This window comes from Trichechus manatus, unplaced genomic scaffold (genome assembly GCF_000243295.1).
Source record: "Trichechus manatus latirostris isolate Lorelei unplaced genomic scaffold, TriManLat1.0 scaffold00026, whole genome shotgun sequence".
Taxonomy (NCBI): Eukaryota; Metazoa; Chordata; class Mammalia; order Sirenia; family Trichechidae; genus Trichechus; species Trichechus manatus.
In genome coordinates, this window is record NW_004443962.1 from 17,786,534 (window position 1) to 17,799,545 (window position 13,012).

The following is a 13,012-nucleotide window of genomic DNA, read 5'->3' on the forward strand; positions in this document are numbered from 1 at the left end:
ACCAGTGGAGTATCTTAGATGGCTGCTCACAGGCTTTTAAGACCCCAGACACTACTCACCAAAGTAGAATGTAGAACATTTTCTTTATAAACTGTTATGCCAATTGAGCTAGATGTTCCCCGAGATGTGATAATCTTTTTCTTGCCTTGCATTATAGTTTGTCCAACTATATAGCATCCCTGGAAAATACATGTTAGTTTTAAACCAAAATCCAAACCCACTGCCATAGTCAATTCTGACCCATAATGACCCTAAAAGACACAGTAAAACTGCCCCATAAGGTTTCCAAGGCTGTAAATCTTTATGGAAGCAGACTGCCACATCTTTCTCCTGTGGAGCAGCTGGTGGGTTCAAAGTGCCTACCTTTCGGTTGGCAGCCGAGTGCTTTAACCACTGTACCACCAGGGCTCCTTACATTAGTTTTGCTTGTCTGTAATTTTCATATGATGGGTATCGTATTGTATTTATGCTGATATGTTTTATTTCTTTCACTGAGTGTTATGTTTGAGTTTATTTATAAATAATATCTTTTTTTCTTTCTCCTGTATTTCTTCCACTTGCTTTTTAACTTATTGGCTGACACACATAGCAACGGATATTTGTTAAATGACTGTTTGTAACTGTACTAGAATGCCAGGCACTGCTATTCTGATCAGAATCCACTTGCACATATACTTTTAAGTATTTAGGCCTTTTTATGCCAGAAATGGGTATTTTGAATGGTTCATCTTACTCTGCATTCAGAAGTACCTCATCTCCATCCCATTTGCCCCCTACATGGTTAATTTCTTCTTTTTACCTATAGTTATCTTCCTCAGATTATAAAGACCTCGGAAAACAAATTAATAAGAAAATAAGTTAAATTTTTTAAAAACTAAGTTTTTTTCCCTTCATTTATATCCAGTTTCTTAAAGGGAATCTCCACGTGTATCTTCTTTAAGTGTTTCCTATTCAACAGACACAAAAAATTCATTTCAGTACCCACCACACCCCACCTCCAGCATCAAAATACCAGCCAGTGCCCAAATTAATCAAGCCCCTCTGCTTTAATTAGAGGGGAGTTTGTGAAGGCAGCACCTTCCCTCTGCCATGCCCCCATCAGGCTGAGACAGCCTTCGAAGCTTTCTTCATTTCAACCCTCTAAAGCCCCGTGGTGGCCTTTCCCCTCCCTTTGTTTGTATTTAAAAAGAAGTGGAGGAAACATCCTCATGCAGCACTTTTTAAATGAAGTGACTTGTCAAGTCGGAGACTGTGGCAGTAATCTGAAAGGCAGTAAATTTAGCGACCCTCACTAGCACTGACAACCTGTCCGCACTTGAAACATAAATAGCAGTGGAGACAAATCGCTGCTGTTTTCCTATTAAGCTTTGGCCCACTGGCCTCCTAGTCTTCCAGGAGCTTGTGGGCCCAGCCTGGAAGAGCAGCTGCTGCACCACCTCCCTGTTCTCTGCCTCTCCGCCTGCCTCTGATGGTAACTCCTGACACTGCAGCTGGGCCCTAGCCCTCTGTGATCCACCTGATTCACACCCTGCAGCTGGGCCCTAGCCCTCTGTGATCCACCTGATTCACACCCTGCAGCTGGGCCCTACCCCTCTGTGATCCACCTGATACACACACTGCATCTGGGGCCCTACCCCTCTGTGATCCACCTGATTCACACACTGCACCTGGACACTAACCCTCTGTGATCCACCTGATTCACACACTGCACCTGGGCCCTACCCCTCTGTGATCCACCTGATTCACACACTGCACCCGGGCCCTACCCCTCTGTGATCCACCTGATTCACACACTGCACCCGGGCCCTACCCCTCTGTGATCCACCTGATTCACACACTGCACCTGGGTATTAACCTCTGTGATCCACCTGATTCATACGCTGCACCTGGGCCCTACCCCTCTGTGATCCATTAGATTCACACACTGCAGCTGGGCCCTACCCCTCTGTGATCCATCTGATTCACAGAGAGGCTGAAGAACCATAGCCAGGATTGCGGATACTGGTATTCAGAGACCTGGAACCCAAGCTGAATCTCATGGGGGTCATTCTTACCTCCTGCATGCATCTTGGTCTAAAAGCAAGAAGCAAGTTGCCAGCCTCCCTGATGTGACTTGTGTTGATCCTTGAACAATCAAAGGCCACCCACCTTATGTTGGATGGAAACATTCTAAAAACATCACTTCAGTTTGCCCTTAAACCAGGCTCTTTTCTGCCTCACCTCCACCCCCAACTTTTCTCTTTGTTATTTATTTATTGACTCTAAGCAAGAACATTTCTCTAAAATGCATCAAGCAGCTCATTCCACACTGAGCTTAGCTGAAGAAGTGGGGCAGGGATTTTGGGGGTGAGCTCCAATGAGGTCTCAGCAGCCTGGGGGCCTGTGGTGAAAGGGTAGGGAGGCAGCTGCGGTTATTGCCTACTTTATTTTAATTACTGTTCAGAGTCTGCTGTGGCCGCCACACACAACTCTGCCGAGCAATCCTTCTGCAGTGCAATTGCCCTGCTGAGTTTAACACATTCACTTACAAAATGGCAATTGATTTATGTGGCTCTTGAAAACAGCAACTTCTGCTCTTATCTCTCTTGATATTTAATCCTTAGCTATGGCAGAATCGCTAATGACAGGTCGGGAAATGCCCCTACAACTCCAATGACAATGGTGAAAGATCTAGATTGTTGCTGTTTCTGCTCCGCAATCCCAACCCCGGCCTCATTACCCTCTCAGGAGATAGCTGGAGAGCAGGCAACGCCTGCACGACTGTTTGTTTCTGTTTTATTCCCAAAGCACTCTTCTAAATGTTTTGGGCTTTTTTGTTTTGTTTTCCAGCTTTACTTCTTTACCTCTTCTTCTGCTCACTCCTGGGGGGATATAAGTGAAGTAGGCCAGTAAGGGCTTGTTTTATGATGTTGTGCCACATTATAGAAATTTTCTGTAGTCCCTACTCCAGTGGTTTGAAGTGCCATCAATATGTAGAGGACACATTAAAATCCACATTTTCAGCCCAAGTTTCATACCAACCCCATATTTCTCAGTGCCTATGGAACATACTTCCCAGAATGCCCCCCCAAAAATGTGATACCAACATGTCAAGAATGGAGCTCATTATCTTCACTCCAAAATAAGCACTTCTGCCTAATTCCTTTAGTGGTATGAACAGAGGTCACACCCAGAAAGTCAGTAGCTTCCAACCTGCACACTGCATGCAGAATACATTTCTTCAAACCTGATGGGCTAAGGAGACCCTAGGGCAGTTGATGGTACAAGTACATGGCACACAAACCGCAATTGCCTTTTCCTGCCCTCACTCTGGACATTGCCACTGTCTCTACTGAGCCCAGACCCTGATTCAAAATTGTTCTCAACATCATACTCTAGGCTCCACTGTCAATTGGTCAGGGTTGGTGATGACTGCTCGCCATCCTAGACACACCTCCACTCTCACAGTGATTCACAGGAAGGCTTATCTCTACACATGTTAGGACTGGTGCTGAGGAACTGGCACCAAGAGTGAACGGTGTCTGTATACAAATAACTTCAAACAAATAGATTCTCCATGGGACTTCATGTTTACACACCTTGTTTCCTCCGGAAAAAAAGAAATAAAGGAAGAAAGAAGAGAGAGAGAAGAGGAGGAGCGAGGGAGGAAGGTAGGAAGAGAGGAATGAGGAAGGAAGACTAAAAATTGTTAAACAAGCATTGTTCCTGATGCCTTGTGGGTAGTGGAAGGCTCCTGTTTCCTTCAATGGGATGTAGGGATACCTAACCTACCAAATCTGAAGTCCTCAACCCACCCCTCACACCCCAGACTATGCCCTCCTCTCACATTGCACTCCTCATTTCTCTTGCATGGAGAACTTTATTACAGGTAGGCTAACCAGGTTGGCACATCCTTTTACAGTTTGCCAGCTCTGATTCTCTCCAGGGGTGTTTTACAACTTCCTGAAGACATGTTTCTTCCAGGAAGTCTTCTCTAACATGATAAGTCCATCCTACACTCTTCCGCTAACGACTTTGCTGGCTGCTAGCATTCATGTTCGCCAATAGCTTTATCTTGCTATTGGAAGGGTTTCTATAAATAAATGGGTGGGACTAAATTTTTAAATACTTTTTCTTATTTATGGCTTATTTGATTCTCAGTAAGGAAGTTAAGTGAAGTGGACAGATTTCCCAAAAGAAAGGTTGTCCTTTTACCTTCTTCTTTTTTAATCTCTGTAAGTGAGCTGCATTGCTTGGTAAACTCCCCAAATGTCTCTTTTCAGTCTCCCATTTTATACTCACAAGACAGAAACAGAGCAGACTCATACAATTAAGAATCCAGCCATCTATGACATCTCCCTGCATTCGAATTATAAAAGTAGGCATGCCTACTGGGAAAATGGTCTCCATATGTCCACAGACCTGGTTCACATTTCAGCTCTCCTTTTACTGATATAACCTCGGGCAAGTTCCTTGTCCTCTCTCAGCCGCTGTTTCCTTATCTGAGATCTACCACAAGGTTATGGTAAACTAGATGAGATAATACATGTAAGTCCCCTAGCAAAGTGCCTAGTAAGTGTCTAATAAGTGGTAGCTTGTTCAGCAGTCACTTCACAATATTAATTGAACACTCAACCTGCTGCAGCATTGTGCTGCGCCCTAGGGGTACAACTGATGAGCAAAACCAGATGTAGTCCTTACTGTGGCAAAGCCATACAGTGTAACAATAGCTATTATCGATATAATTCCCCTCTAGAGAACTAAACATAGGGGGAATTTTGATTCCAAGCCTGGCATTTAGAAGGGCAGGGCAGTTTCTAAAAACTGACACCAAATAAGGGATAATGGTTAAATATGAATAAAATAACAGCATGTCATGGCCCAGAACTGAAATGGATGAATGAAAGGCAGCCTTAGGTTGGATGCCAAGCTCCAGCTATGGCAGCTAGCTGATTTTCTGTACATGAAAACACAAATGCAAACCATAATGAAATGAGTCTCTTTGGATGCCAAGAAAAACAACGCCAGAGTGTTCTTCATTTGGCCCATGCTCATTCATGGAGCCAAAGCCAGTTGTGAATCTTCCCTGGCATTGTGCTTGTCAATGGTTTCTGGGCACTAACTATACCCTTTGGGGTTGCAGAAGGCAAGGGGCCAATCTGCATAATCCCCACCCTGTAGTGTCTTACTATTCAAATAGGGAGCATTTCTACAGCAAAGTATTCCACCCCTTTACGTTCCATGCAGCTCAAATATCTTAATAGTCAGATTCATCTCCTCTAGAGAACCTTCTCTTCTTTTATTTCCATTCCTCTAACACAATGTTGAAATCGTCTTTGTTGTATCAATTCCCCCAGGCTTTTTGGTTTGTTTGGTTGATTAGTTTTTTATTCTCTTTCCTTCAATACATTGCTCTTTCGGGTGTCTCATTATTTTCCTGTGATTGATGCTTCTGGTAAATGTGGTCACCCACCCCACCCCCACCATCTCCTTCTTTCAATCATGGATCAATTTACCACTCTTCAGCCTTCTCTTTGGTGATGAGAAGCGGGGGAGGGTAGGAGAGGTGGTCTCAGCCTTTGGACAGCAACACTGTCAAACCCTAAAGATGTCTCAGGTGGGATGTGCAGCTGAGAAACAAAAACTTCAAAGGATCTGGGGAGAGACATGACTGGAAATATGAGCAGAATCTTACTGTAGGCACCGTTTCTAGATTTCTTATATTTTTCCTCTCTCTCTCTGAAGCATGTTTGTGGGAACATGATGTGCAAAAAGTAGGGAAGGAAGCTAAAACAGGAACAGGTGAGCATGTCCTGGCAGGAGGGGGGAGCAACAAGAAACGTCCTGTAAGAACAGATACTTGCTACAGCATTTGAAACTTCAACTGGCATCGATTCACAATCCTTTTCTCTTGTATTTTTATAGGTAGAAGTTCACAGCTTACTTTTGCTCAGTCTCCTCACTCCCCTTGCCAACCACAGATGTATGAAAACACACACACATATATACACATGTGCCCTGCAAGGCAAATTCCAGTTCTTTGCTTTTCATTAAACTGTATGTGGATTTGTGTTTATAAGTAACACGTTTACAGCCACTTAAATGTAAATATTCAAATTTAGGTGAGTAAAAGAAATGCCAACCACATTTCAAAACGTCTGCGCTTCTGTGAAAGAATGATCTGCTGAGATGTTGTACTTATAAGACTCCCCTCAGAACAGTGGGAAAAAAAGGACTCGTCCATTTCATAACGTGTCAGGGTCCTCAGAATTCTACTTTTCTAACATCATGAAAATTTAGAAAATGTCCCCAAAGTTTATTTCCTGCATCTCAAATAAAGGAAAAGAAAAACAGATATCATAATGATTATCAGGGTAGTAGTCTTTTTTTTTTTTTTTTTTTTTAATTCCAAATAGGGGACTGGTGTCATGTCCTGGGGAATTGTCAAGAATAAGCCTGCTGTGTTCTGTGAGCAAATACTGTGGGTATCAGTGAATGTGTGTGCTGTTTCCTGGAAGCCCTGGTGCTGTAAAAGGTTAATGTGCTCAGCTGCTAACCAAAAGTTGGAGGTTCGAGTCCACTCAAAGATGACTCTCAAGAAAACCTTATGGAGCTACTTCCAAAAAAAATAATTCATAAAACCCTATGAAGCACAGTTCTACTCTGAGATACATGGGGTCGCCATGAGTTGGAATAGACTCCACGGCATCTGGTTTATTTTTTGGTTTATGCTGTTTCCTAAATGTCAGAGTGAAAGGTTATATGTAAATAAATAGCTGTATGTGTGTGTACGGGTGTGTGTATGTGTGTGTGCATATGTGTATGTGTGTGTGTATGTGTGAATGTATATGTGTGAGTGTATGTGTGTGTGTGTTCGAGTGTATGTGAAAGAGAGACAGAAGCTCTGTGGAAATAGATTTAATTTCAAATGGCTATTTGGGTACAAATGCCTGGTTGACCTTGGAAGTCTAAGTAAACAGACATTCTGGATGTGAAATCTACAGGTTTCACCAAAGCACTGTACTCTAGAGACAATGGACTCCTAGCCCTTAGGAGGTGGCATCTGGTGTACCTTAACTTGAGTTATTCCTCCTGATTTGCCTCCACCTTGGGGAGCATAGACGAGAATACTTTCCTCTTGCCGTTAGCTCGAGGCCCTTCTTTCTGACTTATGAAGAAACATTAAAAGAACTAATATGTACAACTTGTGTAAACAGTGACTAAGAGAGGATATGCTAATTAGGTGCAAGAGTTTGAAAGGTACATACACTGAGGAGGATGAGAAGTTATTTAGCCTGGTAGCTGAATATTGCCAGGAGACACAAAAGCACATTAAGCAAAAGGAGATTTAAACTAAACACCAGATCCCAGAATAAATATAACAGCAACGTGAGCAAGTTTGTGGAAACAGGTTGAGATGTTTAAAATACCAGAATGTTGAAATTTGCATTTTAGGTAAACATTTATACCAGGGCAGAGAATAATAGATAGGAACAAGAAAAGGGCCCAGATGTGGCCGTAGGGCATTATTACACCAGAGAACCTGAACAGGTTAAGCGTCACATTCTAGGATGGGAGATGGCCACAGCATGCCTGAAGCTCATGGCAGAAAGAGTAAAGGGAAATGGCGGCGGGACCCCTGGGGTAAGAGCAGCTATAAGGGTGAACTGAAAGAACTAGAGAAAATGTGTCCCCGAGGCACTTTGGGGCAAATGGAGCAGAGCAGGAAAATCTGAGTGCATTTTAGGATTTTGTGACTCAAGATTAACAAGGTGTACTCCACGCTTTGAAACAAGAAACTGCAGTTGCCCAGATGAGAGGAATGGCATCTTCTTGTTTCCACTGTGGGCTCTGTTGGTGTCTCCAGACCTTTTTCTGAAACAATAACTCCACACAGCAGATACATCCTCAGGACATGGTCAGAGATGACTTTCAACAACAGAGTACCTGTTTTTATGCATATAATGCGCCTTCTACATTTGTTTGCCAACTGCTCCCTCCCCACACCAGATATTTTCTTAAACTCCGCTATGCCAATTTTTTTACATGTTGCCATCAAAAAAATTAGGATAGCACTTAAGAAATACAGGGTGTTGGGGGGAGCATTTGGCAAACAATCATATTTGCCTAAAAATAAGCTACTTAGTGCACTTTTCTTCCCCAATAAGATGGTACTCTGTTAGGATAATTAAAAGTAGATTTATACACCAGCTTTTCTTACAGAAATACTTATCCACCTTTCAATACTTAGCTCTGTTCTCTTATGATGTGTTGAATCTAATGTAGTATCTGCTTGTGTTTCTTAATTCAGTACAGCTAACTCAACAAGCATATATTGAGTAACTAATCTGTGCCAAACCTTCTTCTAGTTCATGGGGATATTAGGAATAAGACGTGGTCCCCAAGGAGCTTATAATCTGGTGCTCTAGTTCTGTAGAAACAGAAAAGCTCCCATTTCCTCTCAAATCAATATAGATTAATGAGAAATACTCAAGTGAAGTAGTAGAGATAATGCATTGTGGGAATGTTTCCTGTGGGTGCAGTAGAATAGCCTAGCAAGAAATGCCAAAGAATGTAAGAGTTTCAACTGGAGGATCCAAAGAGTAAAGAATGACAACAGGAAGAGTCAGAAGGTGCTGTTCAATATTTTAAATCCTTGTCAGACTGGTTGGATGAGGGAAGATCATATAGTTTCTCTTACTGTATTTGATTTGCACCCTGGGACTTCCCCACTCTAGAGAAAGACCTACATAGGCTGTGTCTACGACAGAAACAGTTCTCAGAAAGGAGAATTATCACTGTAGCAGTAAAAGTGATCTGTTTGCTTCAGGTGTGAGTTACTTAAGGGAAAATGCCCCTTTCATCTTCAAGTTGTATTGGACGATATTCTTCCTAGAGACATGAGATTGAAAATTAAACCCTGGAGGATCTGTTTTATTATATGCTTATCAGGAAAAACATAAGATTATTAATACCTACATTAACCTGTAAGAATCCCAGGGCACAACCCCATAAATATTACTTTATTTCCTTTAGGTTATCTTAATTTCTGCTCTCATAGATGCCATGTTCCCAAGTTGACAGGGCTTAGTTGGTGTTGCTCTAATCATCTTCCCTTTTCTGGTTTCTTTCTCTTAGCTCTTACATCTAGCTCAGACATTTTGGTCTAAAAGCAAGATGAAATAGCAGTGGAAACAAATCACTGCTGTTTTTCTGTTAAGCTTTGGCCCAGTGGCCAAAGTAGGATCCATTACCCCCCATTTCTAGGTATTTTATGGAAACTGAAAAGAATTCATCTCACAGAACTCATAGCCACCCCATAGGGTGGCTATGAGTTGGAATCAACTCAATGGCTAAAGTTTGTTTTAAGAATTCAGTGTTGTCAGCCGTCTCTAACTAAGCTGTATTTGTCCTCACTTTCTTTTACTTACCACCCTATACTCACCTGGGAATGAGATTAAGAGATGAGGGAGGAGGGTAGGAAGGGGATCTCAAATCATCTTTCATTCTTTTCTCATCATAATCCGCCAATTATTCCCCAAATCAATAACGTAATTTTACCATCTCTTCTACCCCTGCACTCCAGGTTCTTAATGGGCTTACACCTATCGTGACCTGCAGTTCCCAACTGCCATTAGATTTTAGAGCCTTTATTTTCAGCAAGAAGATTCTTAGCATCAATTAGTGGGCATAAGTGTCAGTCAGGAAAGACTTTTTTTTCTTTTTCCTCCAAGCCCAAATCCTGCTCATCAAATCCAGTAAAGTGGAACATCAAACCTTTCCGGGATTTCTGTTTTGTTCCCTACCACATTCCATTTCTGCAACGTGTGAAAACAGAACTGGCTCCTTGCTTGAGTGTGTGGAAGAGTAAAGGAAGAAACATAGACGGGAACATAAATTAACTTTTTATGAGTATATCCAGATACTGACTTATAGACTAATTCTAAAACATTTCAGTAGAAACATGTTCTAGATGATGTACAGGACTCCAGAAGCAAATTGTCTAAAATGACTATTGTTTTTGTTGCTGTTGTTGTTGTTAGGTTTGCAAAGTTTCCTCAAAACTAGTAATATTGACAATTGGCTGTAGATTTGAAGTGTTCCTAACAGTTGAGTTATAGACTGTTATCAAAGAAGCCCTGTGTTCTACTGGGAACTTAGTTAACTGGCTTAGCTGAATATTGAAACAGTGACTTTGTCTCCGTGCTAGCTGTTATGTTGATCTGGCCATCAGGGAATTTCCAGAAAAGGAAAACAGCTTGTGGCATTTGAGCAGAGCTATTAATTGGTACCATTTAGTGTGGGATGACCAGAAGCAAGATTCTATAATGGTTCTTTAACACCCTCTCTGGCTGCTCTATCCTTATGCAAGCAGCAGTGGAATTTTGGGATGGAGGAGGGGGTTCAATTTAGCTAAAGTCCATAGGCCTTTTTAGTCAAGCTCTTCTTTCTCAATCCTCTTTACCATCGCTTTCTCTTCTTTTTTTTTTTTCTTCTTCTCCCTCCACTTCCTCTTCCTTCTCTCTCTCTTTCTTTCTTCAGAAAGAAAGTCATATAATCAATGATATTCCATATGAGGGGAATATAAACAAGCTTACCTATCTAGAGATTTCTTTACTAAAATGGACATATCCAACTTTGTAGATCATTCCTAAAAGGACCTCCATAGCTGATTAAACCAGTGATGTTTAGCTTCCTATCCCAATCCCTTGTTGATATAGCCCATCACAAAATTTACCATCAGTAGCACATTCTCATGGGTCTGGTCCATAGCCTGAAAGTCTCAAAGATGATATAGTCTGATCCTGAACCAGAGAAACCATACTTTCAAGAAAGGGTTTGGAACATGATCCTTGTGAAGAGAACCCCACATAATCTGGAGAAGAATGACAGTGTCTCAAAAGGAAAACACCTCTGCACTTTGGTTGAAAGAGTGCTTTATAACATGGCGTAATTGATGATGTCAGTGCTTCACCAGTATCTCCTCATTGCCCCTTCAACTTAGGAGCACCTCCTCCCACCTGCCACCTTGCTCCAAGTCCTTAACTGATGCCTGTGGATATATAAATACTCTGGCTTCTTGCCTCTTGATCAGGACAGCTTTGACATGAGGCCTGCTCTGTGTACAGAGCTCAGTGAAAAGTGAGACAAAGTTGTCCTGTGGGCCTTTTCTTGGCACTGCACACTTATTTGACTTCTTTTCCTTCTGGGTCCCATTTCTCCACTCTCCTACCAGTTTTTTTTTTTTTTTTTTCTGGAAACACTTCCTACCTAATCATTTTCACATAAATTTTTGTCTTCGGGTCTGCTTCTGTGGAACCTGGCCTCAGGTAAAGTACATTGTCAAACCATTGGGAAGCCACCTAGATTTATTGTTTTAAAAGAAGTGATCTTCTGCATATTTTAAACTTTAGAAAACAACTGTGTCAACCTGTATTTTTCAGGAAGAGAATTTGAGGGAGAAGAAGAATACCTGGAGATCTTCGGCATCACCAGGGAGCAGTCAGGCAAATATGAATGCAAAGCTGCCAATGAGGTCTCCTCAGCGGATGTCAAACAAGTCAAGGTCACTGTGAACTGTAAGTATGGCTGGAGCCAGCAGGTGCTACGTGCCCAGGGTCCACCTCTGTCTCTAGTGAGTTCTAAAGATCCCATTAGCAAAAGAATGTTGCATTTCAAGCAGATGTTTTTCTGGTCAGGGATGCACATTTATACAGTGGACATATCCAAGGGCAGGATCTGGCCTTTGAATTTGATAAATCAACTCTACCAACTCTAAATATAACCCATAATACATTTAGCAATACACTGTGTCTTTTATTCAGACTACAGAATTAAGAAAACCTGATCAGCCAGCACTGGCGTTTCTAGCAATCATGATTCTGATCTGCTTGGAGACCAAGGTCATACCACTTTGGAAAGAGGAACAATTCATACCTTCTGTAATTAGAATTTTCATCTTAATGCACTGTTTGTCAGAAGGGAATAACCCACAATCATATTTGATCCTCCACTGCTTAACTAATTGAACTTGGGAATGTATGCAAGCCACTGTGGTCAAATACCAAGTTTCCCTGATGGCTAGCAGGGATGCCTGACAAGTTTTTTTTTGGTTATCTATTTTTCCCAAAGTACTGGGCATTAGAAAGGAAGATTTTACTAAGATGCATAGGTAAGTGGGCATACTTTGAACTTCTCAGATGAAAGGATCCTTAGATGTAGTTCAAAAGTGAGGGGAGGGAGTATCCATGTGATGTGTGTCACCCAGCAAAACGAAAAAAGAGAATTCATTTACCCTGTTCAGTTAGGAGTGGCTTTCCACATCGTTCAAATTTGAGTTTCAATGTCACACAACTGTGGCTAGTAACATGGACAAAGGAATGGACAAACACATCACACACATACACACATATACATACCCTACATACACCCATATAAACACATACATGCACACACATGTTACACACACACCCTACATCCGCACAAATAAACACATACACTCATATACACACACATACCTTCACACACGCATACACACATACATGTACATAATGCACATACACACACAGGCACACAAACACAGATGCACAGACATCTTAACCCATATTTGAAAATATGCTTTAGTTACTTTCTGTCATTTTATGCCCTCCATACAGTTACCTATGTGCCATGGTTTTGTATGAATTCCCTCTAATCTTTCCAATAACCCTGGCAGGTAGATATAATTGACTTTATTTTAGAGTTTAGGAAACTGAAGCCCAACAAGATAAAATTGCCTCTCCAAAGTGACACAGAAAGCAAGTGTAGGAAAAGAGATTCAGGCTCAAGTCTGTTGGATTCAAAATCCCATGCTTCCAGGAGGGAGAAGAGGAGAAGAAGTAGTTGTCAATTCTTACGACCTACTATGTGCATCACTGGATTAAGGGATTTACATGTTATTTCACCCTCACAGTAAGCACATGAGATGAACATCATCAGTCCTGCTTTAGCAATGTGGAAACTGACATTTAGGGAGCAGCTGAGAGTAGCCTAG

General features: G+C 41.7%; 1 protein-coding gene across 2 annotated transcripts in view; it reads left to right on the top strand.

Annotated features, from left to right (window-relative positions):
• The window catches only part of LSAMP (limbic system associated membrane protein), a 739,725-nt gene that overhangs the window by 683,564 nt on the left and 43,149 nt on the right, over positions 1–13,012 (top strand). For both annotated transcript variants that reach the window (XM_004373664.1, XM_023728853.1), the window contains exon 4: positions 11,424–11,558. In XM_004373664.1, the coding sequence (XP_004373721.1) occupies positions 11,424–11,558 (135 nt within the window). The remainder of the gene's footprint in view (positions 1–11,423; positions 11,559–13,012) is intronic.